Source organism: Scylla paramamosain, chromosome 2 (genome assembly GCF_035594125.1).
Source record: "Scylla paramamosain isolate STU-SP2022 chromosome 2, ASM3559412v1, whole genome shotgun sequence".
Classification (NCBI taxonomy): Eukaryota; Metazoa; Arthropoda; class Malacostraca; order Decapoda; family Portunidae; genus Scylla; species Scylla paramamosain.
In genome coordinates, this window is record NC_087152.1 from 28,489,969 (window position 1) to 28,509,231 (window position 19,263).

Genomic DNA, 19,263 nt, shown 5'->3' on the forward strand with positions numbered 1-19,263 from the left:
AGAGAGAGAGAGAGAGAGAGAGAGAGAGAGAGAGAGAGAGAGAGAGAGAGAGAGAGAGAGAGAGGGAGAATTGTGAGGAAGAAAGCATTAAAGTAATTCTGAGGGATGAGAGTAAGTGCAGCTTAGATTGTTAGCGTTAAACCACATGCATATATACGAGAGAGAGAGAGAGAGAGAGAGAGAGAGAGAGAGAGAGAGAGAGAGAGAGAGAGAGAGAGAGAGAGAGAGAGAGAGAGAGAGAGAGAGAGAGAGAGAGAGAGAGAGAGAGAGAGAGAGAGAGAGAGATTCACAAGTCTTTCATCTCACCACTGAGCACCTTCGCTAACTAAAGATTTCGTCAAAAAAATAATAATAAAAAATAAATAAATAAACAAACAAAATAATAATTCTCAGACGAACACTTCCCAGCCTCACTACATTACATCAATAAAGAATACGCTCGCTAACCTGCATGCGTTACGTTTCGAAAAGTAATAGGATTTGAGCCATTAGGAGTCAGGGCATTTAAGGGACCTCAGGCACTTCGGCCACACCCGGGTCCGCGCATTGACTGTAATCATTGTCCTGAGCTCTCGTTCCTTGCCTTGCGTCCCCGCCTGTGTCACTTCCTTGTTCAGGCATGGGGAGAGGTACTTTGCAAGGGTGATACTTGTGCTTGAGGTCTTTGTGAGGCCAGACAGGTGTGGTTAGCAAGTGTAGTGTGCAAGTGTTGGTGTGTCGGTGATGTCCCACAGCGTAGCTTCCTTCTTCAGGCATAGTGGAAGACACTGGGAAGGGGTGATATTAGTGGTGGGGTTACTTGTGAGACTACAGCAGATAGGTGTGGTGATGTGGTGGTGTGATGGTGGTGACGTCCTTAGTGTGTTCTTTCCTTGTTTTGGCATGGTAAGTGATACTGGTTAAAGGTGATATTGGTCTTGAGGTACTTATGAGGCTGCTGTAGACAGGTGTGGCCGGCAGCAGGTGTGTTCGTGTGTTGGTGTGGCGGTGACACTTGACAGGAGTGGCGGTGAGGCGTGGGGGGGAGAGAAGTGACGAAGAGGACAGGTGACAGTGGTTGGCGTGACAGCAGCTGACAGTTTTGGCAGTTATGGGTAGAACAGTGGGCAGGGAATGGACAGGGGTGGGGTAACGGGACACACACACACACACACACACACACACACACACACACACACACACACACACACACACACACACACACACACACACACACCGCTGCTAACGAACCGGGTGTTGTCAGCTTAGTTAGGAGTCACGAACGTGAGATTTTGACAAATATTACCAAATATTTTACCACTGGCCAATACGCGCTGATTACATTATTATTTTTTTTTTTTGCACCGTTACCGATCAATGTACAGAAAGACTTCACTTTTTCCCTTAATTGCGTTTTAAGTGTATTTGATACATTAGAGAGAGAGAGAGAGAGAGAGAGAGAGAGAGAGAGAGAGAGAGAGAGAGAGAGAGAGAGAGAGAGAGAGAGAGAGAGAGAGAGAGAGAGAGAGAGAGAGAGAGAGAGCAGAAGACGAGGAATTGTGTGGGAAGAAAGACTAAACAAGAAACAAAGTGAAATAATGGAAACGCTGTATACAAGTAAAGTTATAGAAAAACAATAGGAAATAACATGGAAGTGTAATGATAAAAGAAAGTCGGAAAGAGGCTGCACATAATGGACAAGAAAACAACGAAAATCACCTGATTCCCTGATCCCCTTCTTCAATTTCGTGACTCATTCCCGTTACATTATTATTTTCCACCTTACTGAACGACCACATTGCCTGATTTTTAAGACAATACGAGCCCTCGAGAGGTGAAACTATTTTATTCTGTTTCCATTTTCCATTTTTTCTTAGTTTATTAATTTATTTTTCTGGCGGCCCCTCTTCCTGAAACACTTGGTCCAAACTCATTTAACTTTTTGACGTTAAAGTTCCATTCTCTCTTTTCTAATGTTCTCTTTTTTTATTGCGCCTGTTGCGATTCTGCTTACTGGCCTGTTGTTGTTGTTGTTATTATTATTATTGTTGATGATGTTGTTGTTGTTGTTGTTCTTGTTCTTGTTGTTGTCATCGTCGTCGTTGTTGCTGAACACAAAAACAACTAAAACAACAACTACTACCCATGCATAAGCGCGCACGAGCACACACGCACACGCACACACACACGCACACGCACACACAAACACACACACACACACACACACACACACACACACACACACACACACACACACACACACACACACACTTTTATGATGAATGACCATAACAGATATTTATAGATTATTTATATTTTCCTCCTGTTGAGTATCACAAGTTTTCTATTCTCTAGTAGCGGTGGCCAAATTAATTTCTATTGTTTTTAATCCCCGCAGCACAGGAAAGCCTGTCACCTATTCTCATGAGTGTTTAGCAGTAAAATATAAATTTTTATCAAATGGGCTGACTTATTTACTTATTTATTTATTTATTTATTTTTTATGTGCTGATTCCTTCTCTTTAGAGAATGATTTACGATAGTATATGCAAATATTTTCACCATCATCATCATCATCATCATCATCATCATCATCATCATCATCTTCATCATCATCAACATCAAACTGAAAATTACAGTCCTTCTTCTACAGTTTCAAAGAGAATTCCTTATGTATTTCTATTTTGAGTTTCCAAGAGCAGAAGCAAAGTGCTCTCTATAAACCATTGGCCAGATAGCGTCTCCGAGCGTCGCAAGGAAGGGCATGGCCAGCCTTCAGGACGTCCTCTCAACATTACTGAAAAATATCTATTGAGCGTCGATATTTCTATTCAGGTTGTTTACCCCCCTGACAGCAGCTTCAGCATCGTCTTTTATAAGATCACCGGTGGCGTGAAATATGACTCAACATGTAAATTCCTCTTCGACGCCAACAGTGCTGCGGATCTTTCTGGGGGAGTGGACAACAGGTCAATGAACCGCCTGACTACCCCACGTGTATTGAAAAATACTCGTGATGAAGCGATACTTGAAGGGTTCTTTATTATCTTCATATGACCTTGTTGAAGCAGTGCCTTAGTAGATCAATGGGTCCCTCTTACGCATATCGCAGATAAAATATGTACCGTTTAAGCCAAAGAAACGCTTGATTAAATAATCTAAAAAAAAAAAAAAAAAAAAACAGCGCTTTGACCCGTAAAAAAAAAAATCATTTTGGATTCCATATGCATAACTAAAATATTAACACCTTTCCCTCGATACTCATACCGATATATCACAGTCACCAATAACCAAAACAGAGCACAGTGAGACATGATAGAAAAAAAAAAAGACGAAAACCCGACAAAATACGATATTGCTGCTCATCTCAAAGACACAAACTAAGAGTGTTTATCAATTTAATATCTGGCATTGCGCGCCAGTGTGTGTATGTGTGTGTGTGTGTGCTCGTTGTAATGTTAGATGTATATGTTATATGTCATAAATTACAAACTCATTCAAAAAAAACACACACACACACACACACACACACACACACACACACACACACACACACACACACACACACACACACACACACACACACACACACACACACACACACACACACACACACACGTTGGATACATTTTCGGCACAAGTGTACCTTAATTATAAAGAACTAGACTGAATAACTGTTCTCTAAACTTTAAAGCCCTTCTACTAGGTGAAAGAAAAGTATGTACCTTTATTTCCTTTCTGCGAAGCTCCATTAGTCTTTTTTTTCTTTTACCGTAGTCTTTAAACACTGACCTACTGACCGACTACAAATGTACTCGCACTCTCTCTCTCTCTCTCTCTCTCTCTCTCTCTCTCTCTCTCTCTCTCTCTCTCTCTCTCTCTCTCTCTCTCTCTCTCTCTCTCTCTCTCACTGCAATATTGTGTTGCATGCGTTTCGATAACATACCCGCTTTGTCGCGGCCTCATGTGCGTAGTTTTCCAAGTGTCGTGTTCCTGTGTAGAGCAACATACAATTCTAAAACGTAGCCATTTTAAAGTGACAATAAAAAAATTAAACAAATAAAAAACACGTACATGGAAAGTTACAATGAAACCAAAAAAAAATACTAAAAGAAAGTACAGACCAGAGAGAGAGAGAGAGAGAGAGAGAGAGAGAGAGAGAGAGAGAGAGAGAGAGAGAGAGAGAGAGAGAGAGAGAGAGAGAGAGAGAGAGAGAGAGAGAGAGAGAGAGAGAGTGTGTGTGTGTGTGTGTGTGTGTGTGTGTGTGTGTGTGTGTGTGTGTGTGTGTGTGTGTGTGTGTGTGTGTGTGTGTGTGTGTGTGTGTGTGTGTGTGTGTGTGTGTTCTGAATGAGTTTGTAATTCATGAGATATAACATATATATATCTAACATTACAACGAGCACACACACACACACACACACACATACACACACTGGCGCTCAGTGCCATGAAATAAACATGCATTCACTCACTCCCTTGGTATTGAATTCAACTCCAGCAGATTTCCAAACATTCTATCCTGACTGATACACCGGCTTACCAAAATAAATAAAAATGCGTGAAGGGAAGACCACGAGTTGGTATGACTAGCGAATGCAGTGCTCCTGTCCTGGTGGAGCCTGACAATTGTCGCTTGTTGTCGAGTTCCGAGTGTAAGAAAAGCCATTTCACTGCCGTACGATCAAATGTATTTATCAGTTTAGTGTAACAATGATTCTACGGTCACGCTACTAGAGCCTTGAATCATAATAATTAGATCGCCTTTAAGGAACATAATGCAGTGTGTATGCTTTACAATATACATAATAATAAAAAAAAAAAAAAAAAGTGTCATACGAACCCACTTTACTCGAGCAAATGTACTTATCAGTTCAGTGTGACAGTAATCCTACCCTCACGCTATAAGAACTTTAAACCATATCGCTGAATCGCCATTTAAAATACATAAAAAAAGACCTCTTATCTAACCTATATAAGGCAACATTTCATTACTGACATAATTTTCCCATAAAAGTACTTGTTAATTAATAATATGGAGGTAGTTTTAGTGCGGGGCAGTTACGATACAAGGAAAAATGTGAAATAGCTATCTCTTGACTAGCCTGTGGAAGCCAACATTCCATCTGTGACATCATTTTACCACAAGAGTATTTGTTCATAATTAATAAGGGGGAAGAGTTAGGATTCCCATAACAGATGTAGGGGAGAGCAGACCGTGGCGGGAGAGTAATGTTTAGATGTAAAGAACGACTTAATTATACTCGCTTTACATGCTATTCTCTTTACGTAGATTTTCACTTCTTTATTTCAGTTAACAGGTAGCAAAATTCATTCCCCTACAACTATTTTCATTCCCTTACATTTCTATTTACGTGTCTGTTTAGTTCCCTTTCCTTCCATTCATCTGAACCTTTACCTACCAATCTGTTTCTCTTTGTACAACTAGAGAACAAAACATAAAGAACAAGAGAGCACAGGGAGGAATTTGGATAAAAAAGAAAATGATGTTGTATGGTTGATAAATGAATGGCTGCCAGGTGAAACCATGAAGGAAGAGAAGAGGGAGAGGAACAAGGGAGGAAGAGGAGGGATAAACCGGAGAAAAGTACAAGGCTAACTGACAGGTGGATGGTATAGGAGGGAAGCAAAATGTGTGGCCGCGCTCAGAAGGGAAAGGTGTGAGAGAGAATATAGGGAACGAAACGAAGGGAAATATGATGACAGGGAAATGATAACGATGGAGAGGGAAGAGTGGAGGAGTAGATAACAGTGAACTATATACTACGGAGCTGGAGAGAGGAAACATATTAGAAAACTTAATCCAGCATGAGAGAAAGGAAAAATGAATCAGATCAGTGTGTGAGTGAAGGTGCGTGAAGGTGAAGAGAAAACAAATTAGTTCGGATAAATGCAGTGTATGACTAAACGGAGGTAGCCCTAAATCAAATCATTACAACGTTAAAGAAAAAATATATTAGGAAACCTTAGCGAATACAACGCCAGATAAACCGACAGATTAATAAAAAAAAAAAAAAAGTGAATACATCGGCTGGCACAGTGAGTCACGCAAAATTAATGCCTCCACTCGGTACAGGTAAGAAGGAAGCATATTAGATTATGACGTGGACTCGGGCACTTTCTTTTTTTTTTTTTTTTTTTTCTTTTACAGAGTTGGATGACATATTCAATATATCCTGACGAGAGAGGACCAGTACAGGATGCCGGGATGCACAGCGAAGGGAAACAGATTATTACAGTGTTAATTAGAACATATTTTTTTCCAGAACGAAATGACTCGTTGAATTATTTTGTACCTCCATTTCATGACGTTGCGGCGGACGTGTACTCAATGGTCAAGATGAAGGTACAAAACAGGAAGAAAAATAACGACAATGTTAAACCTCTGACTGCTGCGAATTTACATGGAGCTTAGTATAATGGCCTGGTGAAAGTTCAAAGTATAAGAATAGTATAGAATTACAGCACTGACAGCACAATGAGGCACAGGGGAGCTGAAGTGTTTTAGTTCCTGTAGTATAATTTGTGCTCAATAAGATAATCTGGTCTTACACAAATAAAGTATCAAGTGTCTCACTGTCATTACCACTTAAAACTTTAATAAGCATTATGTTATAGCTAGATTTATTGTAATTCAACCTTTGCTTTTTATTCCTGCCGTAGTGTTCATGCGCAGTGGGCACGTGCCTACTAGTTTTATAAGTTTGAGAAACTATAAAGCAGGAAAAATAACATAATTACAACGCGAACCAGAATATTAGCCGATGTATAATGTCTAGCCTATGTTTTCTGCTTCTCACCTCCCCCTACAAAAAAAAAAAAAAAAGATACACGTAGTAACCGTATACATTTAATAGAAAAAAAAAAAAGCAGAATGAACACAATTATACTGTTAATTAGCATACTTATCTCGACCGGATGTCTTGCCTTATATCTAATTTATGTTTTCTCTTCTGTTTAAACGAGCATGTTGCTTTATATTAAGAAATACGCAATAATGATAAAAAAAAAAAAAAAGATAATTACAACGTTAACCAGCAGAGACCTTCGTAAGTAGATGCCTTGTGTATTCCTTATGACTTCAGTCCATTCTTTCTGTTCCTTGCCAGAGATTTCGTGCGGATCGGCGAGCACCAGCTGACGAAGAATCCAGACTGCGAGCGTCGGGTGTGTGCCCCCTCCCCCCAGGACATCCGCGTTGAGGAGGTAAGCACCACCACCACCACCACCACCACCACGTCACCTCTTTACTCTCCACGCCCGACACGCACTGGAAATTGAACGAGCTTGTCTATACGCCTTCAATCTCGCACCTCAAATAAGATGACGAAAAAAAAAGAAAAAAAAAAAAAAAGATAAAAAGTAACTTTTTTCCACACTACTTATGCGACAGAGGGAGGTGGTGGTAAATAATGCACGCGTGACATATGGGCAAGGGCGAAGGGGCATAATTAATTGACTGACTCATTTGACGCGCCGCAACATGTGGCTCAACACAGCGGCGCATAAATGGACGTGACAGTGATGGCACGCTGCTGCGGTGCTAATCTCCTCATCACACCATACAGTGGGATACAAGGGGCGCGATACACTACTGGTTAATATATTTATCTCCTGTAAGAGTTAACCTTTTCCAGGAACGAAAATAAGGCGCAGGGAGACGTAGGATAATTTGTCTGTCAACTATACACATACTGACTAGTGCATGGACAAGGAATAGGTTGACTGGTGAAGCCAGTGATAAGAAAAATCTCGTTATCATCATCCTCATCACCATTAACATCACCATCATCACCATTATCATCATGATCACCGTCTGCAATATAATAAATGTCTTTCATTCTTCATAGTTTAGGAAATTGCATGTTCTAAGTCTATAATCATTAACACACTTAGTTTGGCGATTAATATGCAGCACACTTCGATTATACTGTGACAGTTATTAACATGCGTAATGACTCTTCGGACAGAGGCAATTAACAGGCAACGGAATATCGGAAATTATGTTTCGAGACTTGTGGGAATATTATTCTCTGGAAAACTGAGAGCAACGTTAATACTCTTCCCCTACACCAATGAATGGTGTGTACAGCTGCCGCAAGAAGTGATTTCACAAGGTCTATAGTCGAACCTGATTAACTTGGTACTCGGAGAGTTGGCTGTTCCTGTCCCACATTGGTGTCACCTGCACAGTCGACAGGCATATGAACACTCTCTCTCTCTCTCTCTCTCTCTCTCTCTCTCTCTCTCTCTCTCTCTCTCTCTCTCTCTCTCTCTCTCTCTCTCATACTGTCATCCTTCGTCTTGATTACTTCAAAATTATGTTTCCATATACGACTGTATGTTTTTCTTTTTTAATGTCTTTCGATCTCATGATGAAACAAAGACACAGTATATTTTCCGATACACTTGGCAACGCGTATAGGCTGTGCGGCTCTGCCGCCTCAATGTCCTTGACACATGAATACCCCAGGACGTGCCTTGCTGGCCAATGTCAGGTCAGGTTACTACGGGGTTGAGGTGACAACAGCGCGGACAGGTACAGCCAACACCAAAAGTACCAAATTAGTCTGGTTCCACCATAGTATATGACATGCCCATAAGTCAAATTTGTAGAAATAAACATATGGAAGAAAGAACTGGTTTATATTCAGAGTTCAGTATAGACCATGAAGAAATAGGAATGTGATAAAGGTTTAGGTAGTTTTCTGATTGTATTTTTTTTTTCTGTCTGAGGTATTGTGCACTGTATAGCATTTTTTGGGGCAATTGTCCACTCGTGACCAGAAATTACGTAACTTTCTGCACTTCCTGCCGCTGAGTCTTCTCTTTTCTTTCAATCTGAAGTGTTCTCATCGAATGGCAGTCTCCTTACAAAGTCTGATTATTGCTAGACTCTTAGTCAATCAAGAAAAAACACGAAGCTACAGCATAAGTGCGGTGCGTTACTCTACTATTGTTCATGATGACTATTATATAATTAATAAATATACACGGAGAAACATGCAAAGTAGTGGAAAACATGTTCGCATAAAAATACGCCTCTACTATCATTAAAAAAAAAAAAGCTATGACAATCATTAAATACGAAAAAAATGTAACAAAACCATTGATTCCAAACACACACACACACACACACACACACACACACACACACACACACACACACACACACACACACACACACACACACAGGAGGAGGCAGTAGACACCTGCCGAAACGATGATTACTCCCAGTGAGGTCTAAAGCACTGTTCAGGGGGTGCTGTAAACTTATCATTAAACCCAGCTGTGACCTCACTGAACGTTTCCCTTTGTGTCTCACAGCACAAGGGGGCACTCACAGCCTGCCCTCTAAAGACAACTCTCTTCCTCCACACAAAACTACAAGCACCTAATAACACACGCGCACCCTTCACTCAAAAATTTCAAAATTATCATGGCGACTCCTACACCAGCCTCGGAGTGCCTTTCTGTCGACGACCCTAAGTGTCTTGACACCCCCTCAACTTTTTCTTCATTAACTTCTGCAACATTCACGGTCTAAGATCTAATTTTCAATCAGTAGAACACCACCTCTCCTCTTCTAAACCTCATCTTCTTTTCCTCACTGAAACTGACAGTAGCCCCTTTTCTGTTCCCTCCTACTTTCTCTACCCTCATTTTCGATCCAAAGCTGGATGTTGCGTTTATGTGCGCAATGACTTAACCTGCTCTCGTGCCCACGCTCTTGAATCTTCCGAGTTTTCCACCATCTGGCTACGACTACAGAGTCACTCTCAAACTAAATTTATATGTGCTGTATACCCCTTACCTAACTCTTCTGACTATAAGAAATTCTTTGACTACTTAACTTCCAAAGTGGAGCACATTCTGACACTCTTCCCTTTTGCAGAGATCTCCATTCTTGGAGACTTCAATGTTCACCACCAGCTTTGGCTTTCCTCTCCCTTCACTGACCATCCTGGTGAACTAGCCTTCAACTTTGCTATCCTCCACGACCTAGAGGAATTGGTGCAACATACTCGTATTTCTGACCGTCTTGGAGATACGCCCATCTTTCTTGAACTTTTCCTGACCTCTAATCTTTCTGCTTATACTGTCACCCTTTCTTCTCCGTTGGGGTCCTCCAATCACAATCTCATATCTGTATTTTGTCCTATCGCTCCAATCCCTCATCAGGATCCCCCTAAGCGAAGGTGCCTCTGGTGTTTTGCCTCTGCTAGTTGGGGGGACCTGATTTTGCTGATTTTCCTTGGAATGACTACCGCTTCCATGTCAGAGACCTTGGAAATTTTGCTGATTTTCCTTGGAATGACTACTGCTTCCATGTCAGAGACCCGTCTTTGTGTGCTGAGCGTATAACAGAGGTGATAGTGTCTGGCATGGAGGTGAACATTCCTCACTCTTTTTCTCGACCTAAACCTTCCACACCTTGGTTTAACACAGCTTGTTCTCGTGCTATACATGATAGAGGTGGCCCACAAAAGGTACTTAAGCCTTCCACCACCAGAATCTCATGCACTTTACATTTCTGCCCGGAACCATGCTATGTCTGTTCTCCAACTAGCCAAAAACTCCTTCAATAACAGAAAGTGTCAAAACCTTTCAAGATCTAACTCCCCTCATGACTTCTGGCATCTAGCCAAAAATATATGCAATAACTTTGCTTCTTCTTCTTTCCCTCCTTTATTTCAACCAGATGCTATCACATCTATTTCTAAAGCTGAACTCTTCGCTCAAACCTTTGCTAAAAACACTACCTTGGACGATTCTGGGCTAGTTCCACCCTCTTCTCCACCCTCTGACTACTTCATGCTACCTATTAAAATTCTTCGCAATGATGTTTTCCATGCCCTTGCTGGCCTAAACCCTCGGAAGGCTTATGGACCTGATGGGGTCCCTCCTATTGTTCTCCGAAACTGTGCCTCCGTGCTTGCACTTTGCCTAGTCAAACTCTTTCAGCTCTGTCTGTCAACATCTACCTTTCCTTCTTGCTAGAAGTTTGCCTACATTCAGCCTGTTCCTAAAAAGGGTGACTGTTCTAATCCCTTAAACTACCGTTCTATTGCTTTAATTTCCTGCCTATCTAAAGTTTTTGAATCTATCCTCAACAGGAAGATTCTTAAACATCTATCACTTCACAACCTTCTATCTGATCGCCAGTATGGGTTCCGTCAAGGCCGCTCTACTGGTGATCTTCTGGCTTTCCTTACTGAGTCTTGGTCATCTTCTTTTAGAGATTTTGGTGAAACTTTTGCTATTGCCTTGGACATATCAAAAGCTTTTGATAGAGTCTGGCACAAAGCTTTGATTTCCAAAACTACCCTTCTACGGCTTCTATCCTTCTCTCTGTAACATCATCTCAAGTTTCTTTTCTGACTGTTCTATTGCTGCTGTGGTAGACTGTGGTGTGGTCACTGTTCTTCTAAATCTATTAACAGTGGTGTTCCTCAGGATTCCGTCCTGTCACCCACTCTCTTCTTATTATTCATTAATGATCTACTAAACCAAACTTCTTGTCCTATCCACTCCTACGCGGATGATACCACCCTACACTTTTCCACGTCTTTTTATAGACGTCCAACCCTTCAGGAGGTAAACATTTCACGCAGGGAAGCCACAGAACACTTGACTTCTGATCTTTCTAAAATTTCTGATTGGGGCAGAGCAAACATGGTATTGTTCAATGCCTCAAAAACTTAATTCCTCCATCTATCAACTCGACACAACCTTCCAGAAAACTATCCCCTCTTTTTCAATGATACTCAACTGTCCCCCTCTTCTACACTGAACATCCTCGGTCTGTCCTTTACTTATAATCTGAACTGAAAACTTCATATCTCATCTCTAGCTAAAACAGCTTCTATGAAGTTAGGTGTTCTGAGACGTCTCCACCAGTTTTTCTCAACCCCCCAGCTGCTAACTCTGTACAAGGGCCTTATCCGTCCATGTATTGAGTATGGTTCGTCTCATCAACTCCTCTTCTCTAACTGTCTTCAACCTCTCTCTCACCGCCGCAATGTTGCATCTCTAGCTGTCTTCTATCGCTATTTTCATGCTAACTGCTCTTCTGATCTTGCTAACTGCATGCCTCCCTTCCTCCCGCGGCCTCGCTGCACAAGACTTTCTTCTTTCTCTCACCCCTATTCTGTCCACCTCTCTAACGCAAGAGTTAACCAGTATTCTCAGTCATTCATCCCTTTCTCTGGTAAACTCTGGAACTCCCTGCCTGCTTCTGTATTTCCACCTTCTTATGACTTGAATTCCTTCAAGAGGGAGGTTTCAAGACACTTATCTATCAATTTTTGACTACTGCTTTGACCCTTTTATGGGACTGGCATTTCAGTGGGCATTAATTTTGTTTTTTATTGGATTTTTGTTGTCCTTGGCCAATGTCCCTCCTACATAAAACACACACACACAGACACACACACACACACACACACACACACACACACACACACACACACACACACACTAAACTTCACAAACACTATAAGATTAGTATCTCATAAAGTAATTAATTATAATACCTAGCAGGTAAATGTAAATTCCCCACATTGCTCTCTCTCTCTCTCTCTCTCTCTCTCTCTCTCTCTCTCTCTCTCTCTCTCTCTCTCTCTGATATAATTTTATACCAGTCTTTCATTTTTGTTTTCATCTCCCCTCTTACGTAATCCTTCTTTTCATTACTTATCTTTTTTCATTCTTAGAGCTTTTTCTTCTTCTCTTGCTTAAATACTAATCTTTATCACAATTTTTGTTACATTTTCTACATATCAATTACCCTTGCACCCTATATTAACTTTTACTTCATATTTTCCTGTACTTTAATTCTTTCCTTACTACTATGCATTAATAATGTGTTATACGAAATATTATTTCTTTCTACGTCTTGCCTTTCTATTGTTTCTAATTTCTCCGTCTATAAATCTTACTTCTCGTCTTTCTTCATCTTGCTATCTTTCAGTTTTCTTCTTTTCCTTGCATCTTCTATTCTTTTAACATTTCACGCTTGTCGGTATTTTTTTTATTTATATTTCTTTTTCCATAGTATTACATATTCTTCTCTCTTCCTCAGATTGTCGTGCACGATGACTACGGCAGAGTGCAGGGCTGCCCTCGCTGCCACGACATCGCCCTCCTCAGACTCGCTACACCTGCACAGCTCAATCCAGGTGGGGATTCTTCGATGCTTCTATGGTAAACCTGGGTATCGTTTATTCCAGTAACCTAACACCAAACATCTCTATAATCTGTGCAACATTTGTCACTGCACTTCATTGCGTTTATCAGAAATTATTGTACAATTTTCGTATTTAGAAGATTTTTTTTACTAACGGACGACAGCCAAACCTTTAAGTAAATTATGATACCCGCTACGACAGATATGCTCGCTCCAAATATCGGTTTAAGACTGGTTCAGCTTTGAGGTTAAATAGCCATGAAAGTCTCGTGTACGTAATTATATTTGAGAAAACTCAAGTATATATGTCTACTGCTTCAACTGGCACTGGAAGAAGGGCAAGTGACAGCAAGACGAACTTTTACTCGTTAGACTGGGCTACACAATGTTGATGAATCTAATTATTTTATTAATTTTTTTACTTATCAACTTTCTGCGGTTTATAAGGCTTAAGCCGATCACCATTAAAAAAAAAAAAAAAAAAAAAAAACGAATAAGAACAGAGGAAAGCATGAAAAGCAACAAGGTCAAAATTTCAGTGTAATTATTGGGGTGAAGGAAGGTTCATCGATCAAAGCTGCTGCCTTTTTCTTGCAACGATTTATTAGTTTGTTAGCGAAGAATTTATTTTGATGATGATGATAATAATAATAATAATAATAATAATAATAATAATAATAATAATAATAATAATAATAATAATAATGTTAATAATAATAATAAGTAAAACACCTAGGAAGGCGATTGACGAGCGAAGCGCATGGGGAATAGTCCTGGAAATCTGACATCATTTTTCGTTATAACTTGTATTAATGTTATTAACTACAAAATTTGAGGTTTATCGGTTCGTTAGTTGAAAAGTTGGCGGCAATTTCAGGCACCCGGTACATACCACACATGCCAAATATTAAAATCACTACCTAAAAAAAAAAATTCTGCGAGAGGGCAATCGTCGTGCTATATACCGTTGAATAAGAAAATTTCATTCTGTGTTCAGTGATATGTATTCGGTATCGTTGAGACAAAAAAGAAGTTGGACATTGCAGAAAACAGACAGTAACTTTACAAAATCTCATTTTCGACACCCTTCTACATTTTGCAAGTTACCCATTGACTTTACCGAATAGAAAAGATGAAACCTATATGGTTGATAATTTCGTTACGATCGGCCGCGTAGTTACGTGAGATATTAGCGTTTGAATAGCGTTACAGGCGGGCCGGACACATAGCGCCTCCCCTAATATAAAAAAAAAAAAAAATAAATAAAATAAATAAACAAATAAAATAAATAAATAAATAAATAAATAATTCCAGCTCGAAATTTTGCAGGAGCCGAATGACTGTCCTGTATACAAATGGACAGAAAATTTAATTCTGCGTTGAATACTATGTGTCAGATCTTATTGAGACAAAAAAAAAAAAAAAGTGAAAATTGAATAGTTTTTAAATCCCATTTTCGACACCCTTCTACTACTTGCAAGTTACCCATTGACTTTACGCAATAAAAGAGATGACAGCAATATCATATAAAATTGATAGAGTTGTACTATCATGTGGTGGCGCTTTCGTTACGCTCGGCCTCGTAGTTCAGGAGATATTAGCGTTTGAATAGCGTTAAGGTCGGGCCTGGCCGGGCCGCTCAAAACGAAACTCCAACCTCCATAGTAAACTTCGCTTCGCTCGTAATAATAATAATAATGATAATAATAATAATAATAATAATAATAATAATAATAATAATAATAATAATAATAATAATAATAATAAAAATAATAATAATAATAATAATAATAATAAGAAGAAGAAGAAAAAGAACTATCGGAAGAGATATGAGAAGGGTCAGAGTTTTATTTTCAGCATATGTCACAGGTCAAAGGAGAGTTGAATCCCGCGTGTCTCACTGGTCACCTACCAGAAATGTGTTCGGCGCCGTGATTGGTTACCTATTCCCACTCTCCCTGCGGACTTCATCTGATTGGCTGGCACACATCTAGCCCCTCCCCGCGTTCTAGGCTTAGGTCCCTAATTGGGTAATTAAAGGATCAGTTCACGTCCTCCCTTTGAACCGAGACAACTGATTGACTCGCCTGTTGAATGAACCCACCTCTTCCATTAACTGGTTCACCTGATCAGCAAATAAGTGGGGAAAAGTGCTACGGATTGGCATAATAGTATGCAATTGTGTTCACTGCGAGAGATGAGGAAAAACTTTACCCGTCAGATTAAAGTTGAATAAAGAGTAAGCAGTTCAGCGTACTAAAAAGAATATAAGAAAATTAAAGAAACCGCAAGGAGCCATCTGCCTTACACGTGGCAGTCCCTGTACGAAACATACCTGTCTATTTCCCCAACAATCCTTCCGACCTTTCCTTGTCCTCTATACACGGTAAGACATCGACGGCAAACTCCCGAATATCTAATTGATACCAGGAAGTCTTTCGCCCACACAAGTCACCTCTCTGGAATAAAGACTTGTACCCTTAACTATCTCAGGTTCGACACGTGTTATAAGGCAGAGTGCGATGTGTGTATCAAGGAGAGACAAGGCAAGCGGAATAGCCTCCAAACTCCACTAATCACGCGTAATCAGTACCCAGTGAATTCCACATCGCCCCCGCTAAGTTGCACAGAAACTCCAGTCCAAGAGCGTAACTTTCACATCCCGCGCTCCCTTCCTGTGTACAGCCGCTCGTGTCTCCATTATCGCGCTGGCCAAACCCACATACCTACTATAGAGACGAAACACACACACACACACACACACACACACACACACACACACACAGCATTTTTCAGCTTCTCTAATGGAAACACATTGAGGCTGCCAGTGTCCTTCTTCACTCTGCAGCCTTTCTTGGCTGCGCGTGTGTAATCTACCATATAACTTATACGCATTATTCTTTTCCTTCCATTCACCCTAGTATGGTAACACATACATAGGTAAACTCATGTACTTATGTCAGATGGGCAGTTTCCAGCAATCATTAAACTTTCTTCGCCTCCACGAACTTTTTTTTTACTTGCAATGAATGTTACAACATAGAACAGTAATAATAATAATAATAATAATAATAATAATAATAATAATAATAATAATAATAATAATAATAATAATAATAATAATAAAAATAATAATAATAATAATAATAATAATAATAATAATAATGACAATAGTAATGATAATACAAGTAGTTTCGTCTAGAAACCTAATGCTCTCTCTCTCTCTCTCTCTCTCTCTCTCTCTCTCTCTCTCTCTCTCTCTCTCTCTCTTCAATCAGGCAGGAAACAAATTAGAATATCACTTTCTTACAGCAATTCGTCTCCTTTCTACTTTGCAGCTCATGTAGTGCCTATCTGCCTTCCCATGAACATTGAGAAGGACCTCGGCATCGTCAACAACGACTTTTCCTCTAAATTCGCCTGGACCGCTGGCTGGGGAACCATAGGTGACTGAAGTAAAGGAGGGAGTGAGAGAGCACTCATTCTCTCTCCTCAACTCCACTTTCTTTGTCTTTGGTGCTGGAGAGTTTCTTTCATTCTTGCTCATGAGTACGGGGAACTGCTGCTTCGGTTGCTTCCAACATGGTGTTGTGACGAGTTTTCATATTAGATTAGATGTTACCTCGTAGTATCTTTCGCAAAGATGACTCTTTTCCCTACAATGCTATATGATCCCATCATTGGAACATGTTAAAACAATCAATCAGTCAATCAATCAAGGCAGAAAGCAATCGATCAGTCATTCAACAAATCATGCTACCTCCTATACCTTGCTCAAATATAGGTGATATTTAACTGCATAAGTTTGTTAACTGTGTGTGTGTGTGTGTGTGTGTGTGTGTGTGTGTGTGTGTGTGTGTGTGTGTGTGTGTGTGCGCGCACGGCGGGGGGGGAGGGGGTTGATCCATCAAAATAATAAGAAGCAAATGTACGAGATAACATTTAGAAAAATGTAGTGGTGATACTAGTTGTTCATTAAAAAAAAAAAAAAACTTTACAAAACTAAATAAACTTCATAACGAAAGAAGAAAACGACGCAAAAACAAAAATGTCAAGAGTTTCAATAGTACCATTCCCAAGTCTCACACGTACATGAGCTCTAACTTTCCTTCCATCATTTTTCACCTCTTTTTTTTCCCTTTCTCCGTCTCTCCTCCTCCTCCTTTTCCTCCTATTTACCCTCTTCTATTTCCTTCCTTCCTCCTCCTTTTTCTGCACCAACGCTTCCTTACGCCTGCTCCTCCTCCCGGTACAGATCCCGCGCGGACGGTACCGGCGGACATTCTACAAGAAGTGTTCCTGCCCCTTAGTAAGACGTATTGCAACACCTCCTCCTATCCTGACCCCAACATGGTGAGTAGTGGCGAGGGGTGAGTGGTAAGGTTAGTGGTATATTGTTGGATGATTGAAAGAGATAGTAATAGTGACGACTGGGTGTAGTGACGTAAAATGAATAGTTAAATACTGTTGGGGGGACTGATGGTTAAGTTAGGAGAATTAATAAAGTGTCGAATGGTTGTGGTAGTAGTGGGTAGTGGTGGAGACAAAAGCGTTAAGTGGTAATGCTTATAATAGAAGTGGAATTGATGCTGGTGGTGTTAATGGTTAATGGTGGTAGTGGAAGTTGAGCAGAGTTAATATAACGAATATGTGGTAAAATAATGAATATATATATATATATATATATATATATATATATATATATATATATATATATATATATATATATATATATATATATATATATATATATATATATATATATATATATATATATATAAACAAAAAAAAAACAGTAACAAACGCCTTCAACTTTCGTAGATGAATGATATTACTTGACAATAATTATATTAGATGAGACTGGCAGAATAACAAAAATGATATTAATGATATCGATACTACTACTACTACTACTACTACTACTACTACTACTACTACTACTACTACTACAACTATAACCAAAGTCGTTACATCCCTTGACCACAATGCCAATGATGAAACACCTCCCTTCCACCACTATCCTGCAGGTGCTGTGTGCAGGAGGTGAGGGCGCCGACAGCTGTGCCGGGGACTCTGGCGGGCCGCTGGTCATGGAAAACCCTCGCGTTAATATCAACTACGTGGTGGGTCTGGTGAGCAATGGGCCTACAGTGTGTGGCGCCCGGAAGACTCAGGGTTACTACACCAACGTCCATTACTACATCCCCTGGATCCTACGGCACCTACATTAGCGGGAAGCAAATAAAGGGAGTGAACGCGACAAGAGAGAGGATGAATGTTCCAGGGCATTTTAATGTTAGGAGTGTCGAGGAATAAAGGGACTGGAAGTAAATAGCATCTCTTCAAAAGACAGATTATTACTGTCCTTGCTCTTGCGGCAGTTTTAATATGGCGCATCCCTCTGTCTTTATTGTCTTGCTATTTTTTTTTTTTTTTTTTTTTTTTTAGTTTTCCTCATCGTCGGCTCGCGCATTTCGCGTCGTATCTTTCAGGGAATATTCCGTGTGTCAGGGTGAAAGAATGTGACGTGATGTTCTGTCAGGCTAAATAAATACTATTAACTGTTTACAGTGTTTTCCTTTCACCCTGTTCTTTTCACAAACTTATTTCACTTTCCCTTTTCATACGAAAAATAATACATTAATTCTCAATGTTTATTTCCTCGAGCGCAGAATTCGACACGGAAACATAAAATAAATCTTCAAGGTTTTCATTAAACTCGACATCCAGAATCACGTGAAATTCCGTGAACTACTCGCACGCCAAGCAAAATTTCCCGAAGAACGGCATGGCAATTAAAGCAATGCGATGTCGCGCTGATGTCGCTTAGAATTTCTTTACGTTTCACGCAGCCGATCACCCGAATGTACGTGTTCAGTGAAAAAGCGATTCGGTTGACAATAAACTGGATGAAAGTTGAAGTAAGCTTAACGTAATCAACGCTAGATTCAATGTAGTTCTGCGAAAGATCGAAGTTTCGCAAGCATTGCGCGTTACATTTCATAATTCCCACGTGGAATAGTAAGCCAATCAAAACACATTTCACTCTAAGCTGGCTGGCTTAATTCTCCTCTTAC

General features: G+C 40.1%; 1 protein-coding gene across 1 annotated transcript in view; it reads left to right on the forward strand.

Annotated features, from left to right (window-relative positions):
• The window catches only part of LOC135112710 (CLIP domain-containing serine protease HP8-like), a 53,450-nt gene extending 34,698 nt beyond the window's left edge, over nt 1-18,752 (forward strand). The window contains exons 7-11 of the mRNA XM_064027434.1: nt 7,107-7,203; nt 13,082-13,178; nt 16,525-16,632; nt 17,442-17,539; nt 18,214-18,752. Of these exons, the coding sequence (XP_063883504.1) occupies nt 7,107-7,203; nt 13,082-13,178; nt 16,525-16,632; nt 17,442-17,539; nt 18,214-18,417 (604 nt within the window). The 3' untranslated portion in view covers nt 18,418-18,752. The remainder of the gene's footprint in view (nt 1-7,106; nt 7,204-13,081; nt 13,179-16,524; nt 16,633-17,441; nt 17,540-18,213) is intronic.
• Nucleotides 18,753-19,263: the final 511 nt, after the last annotated feature.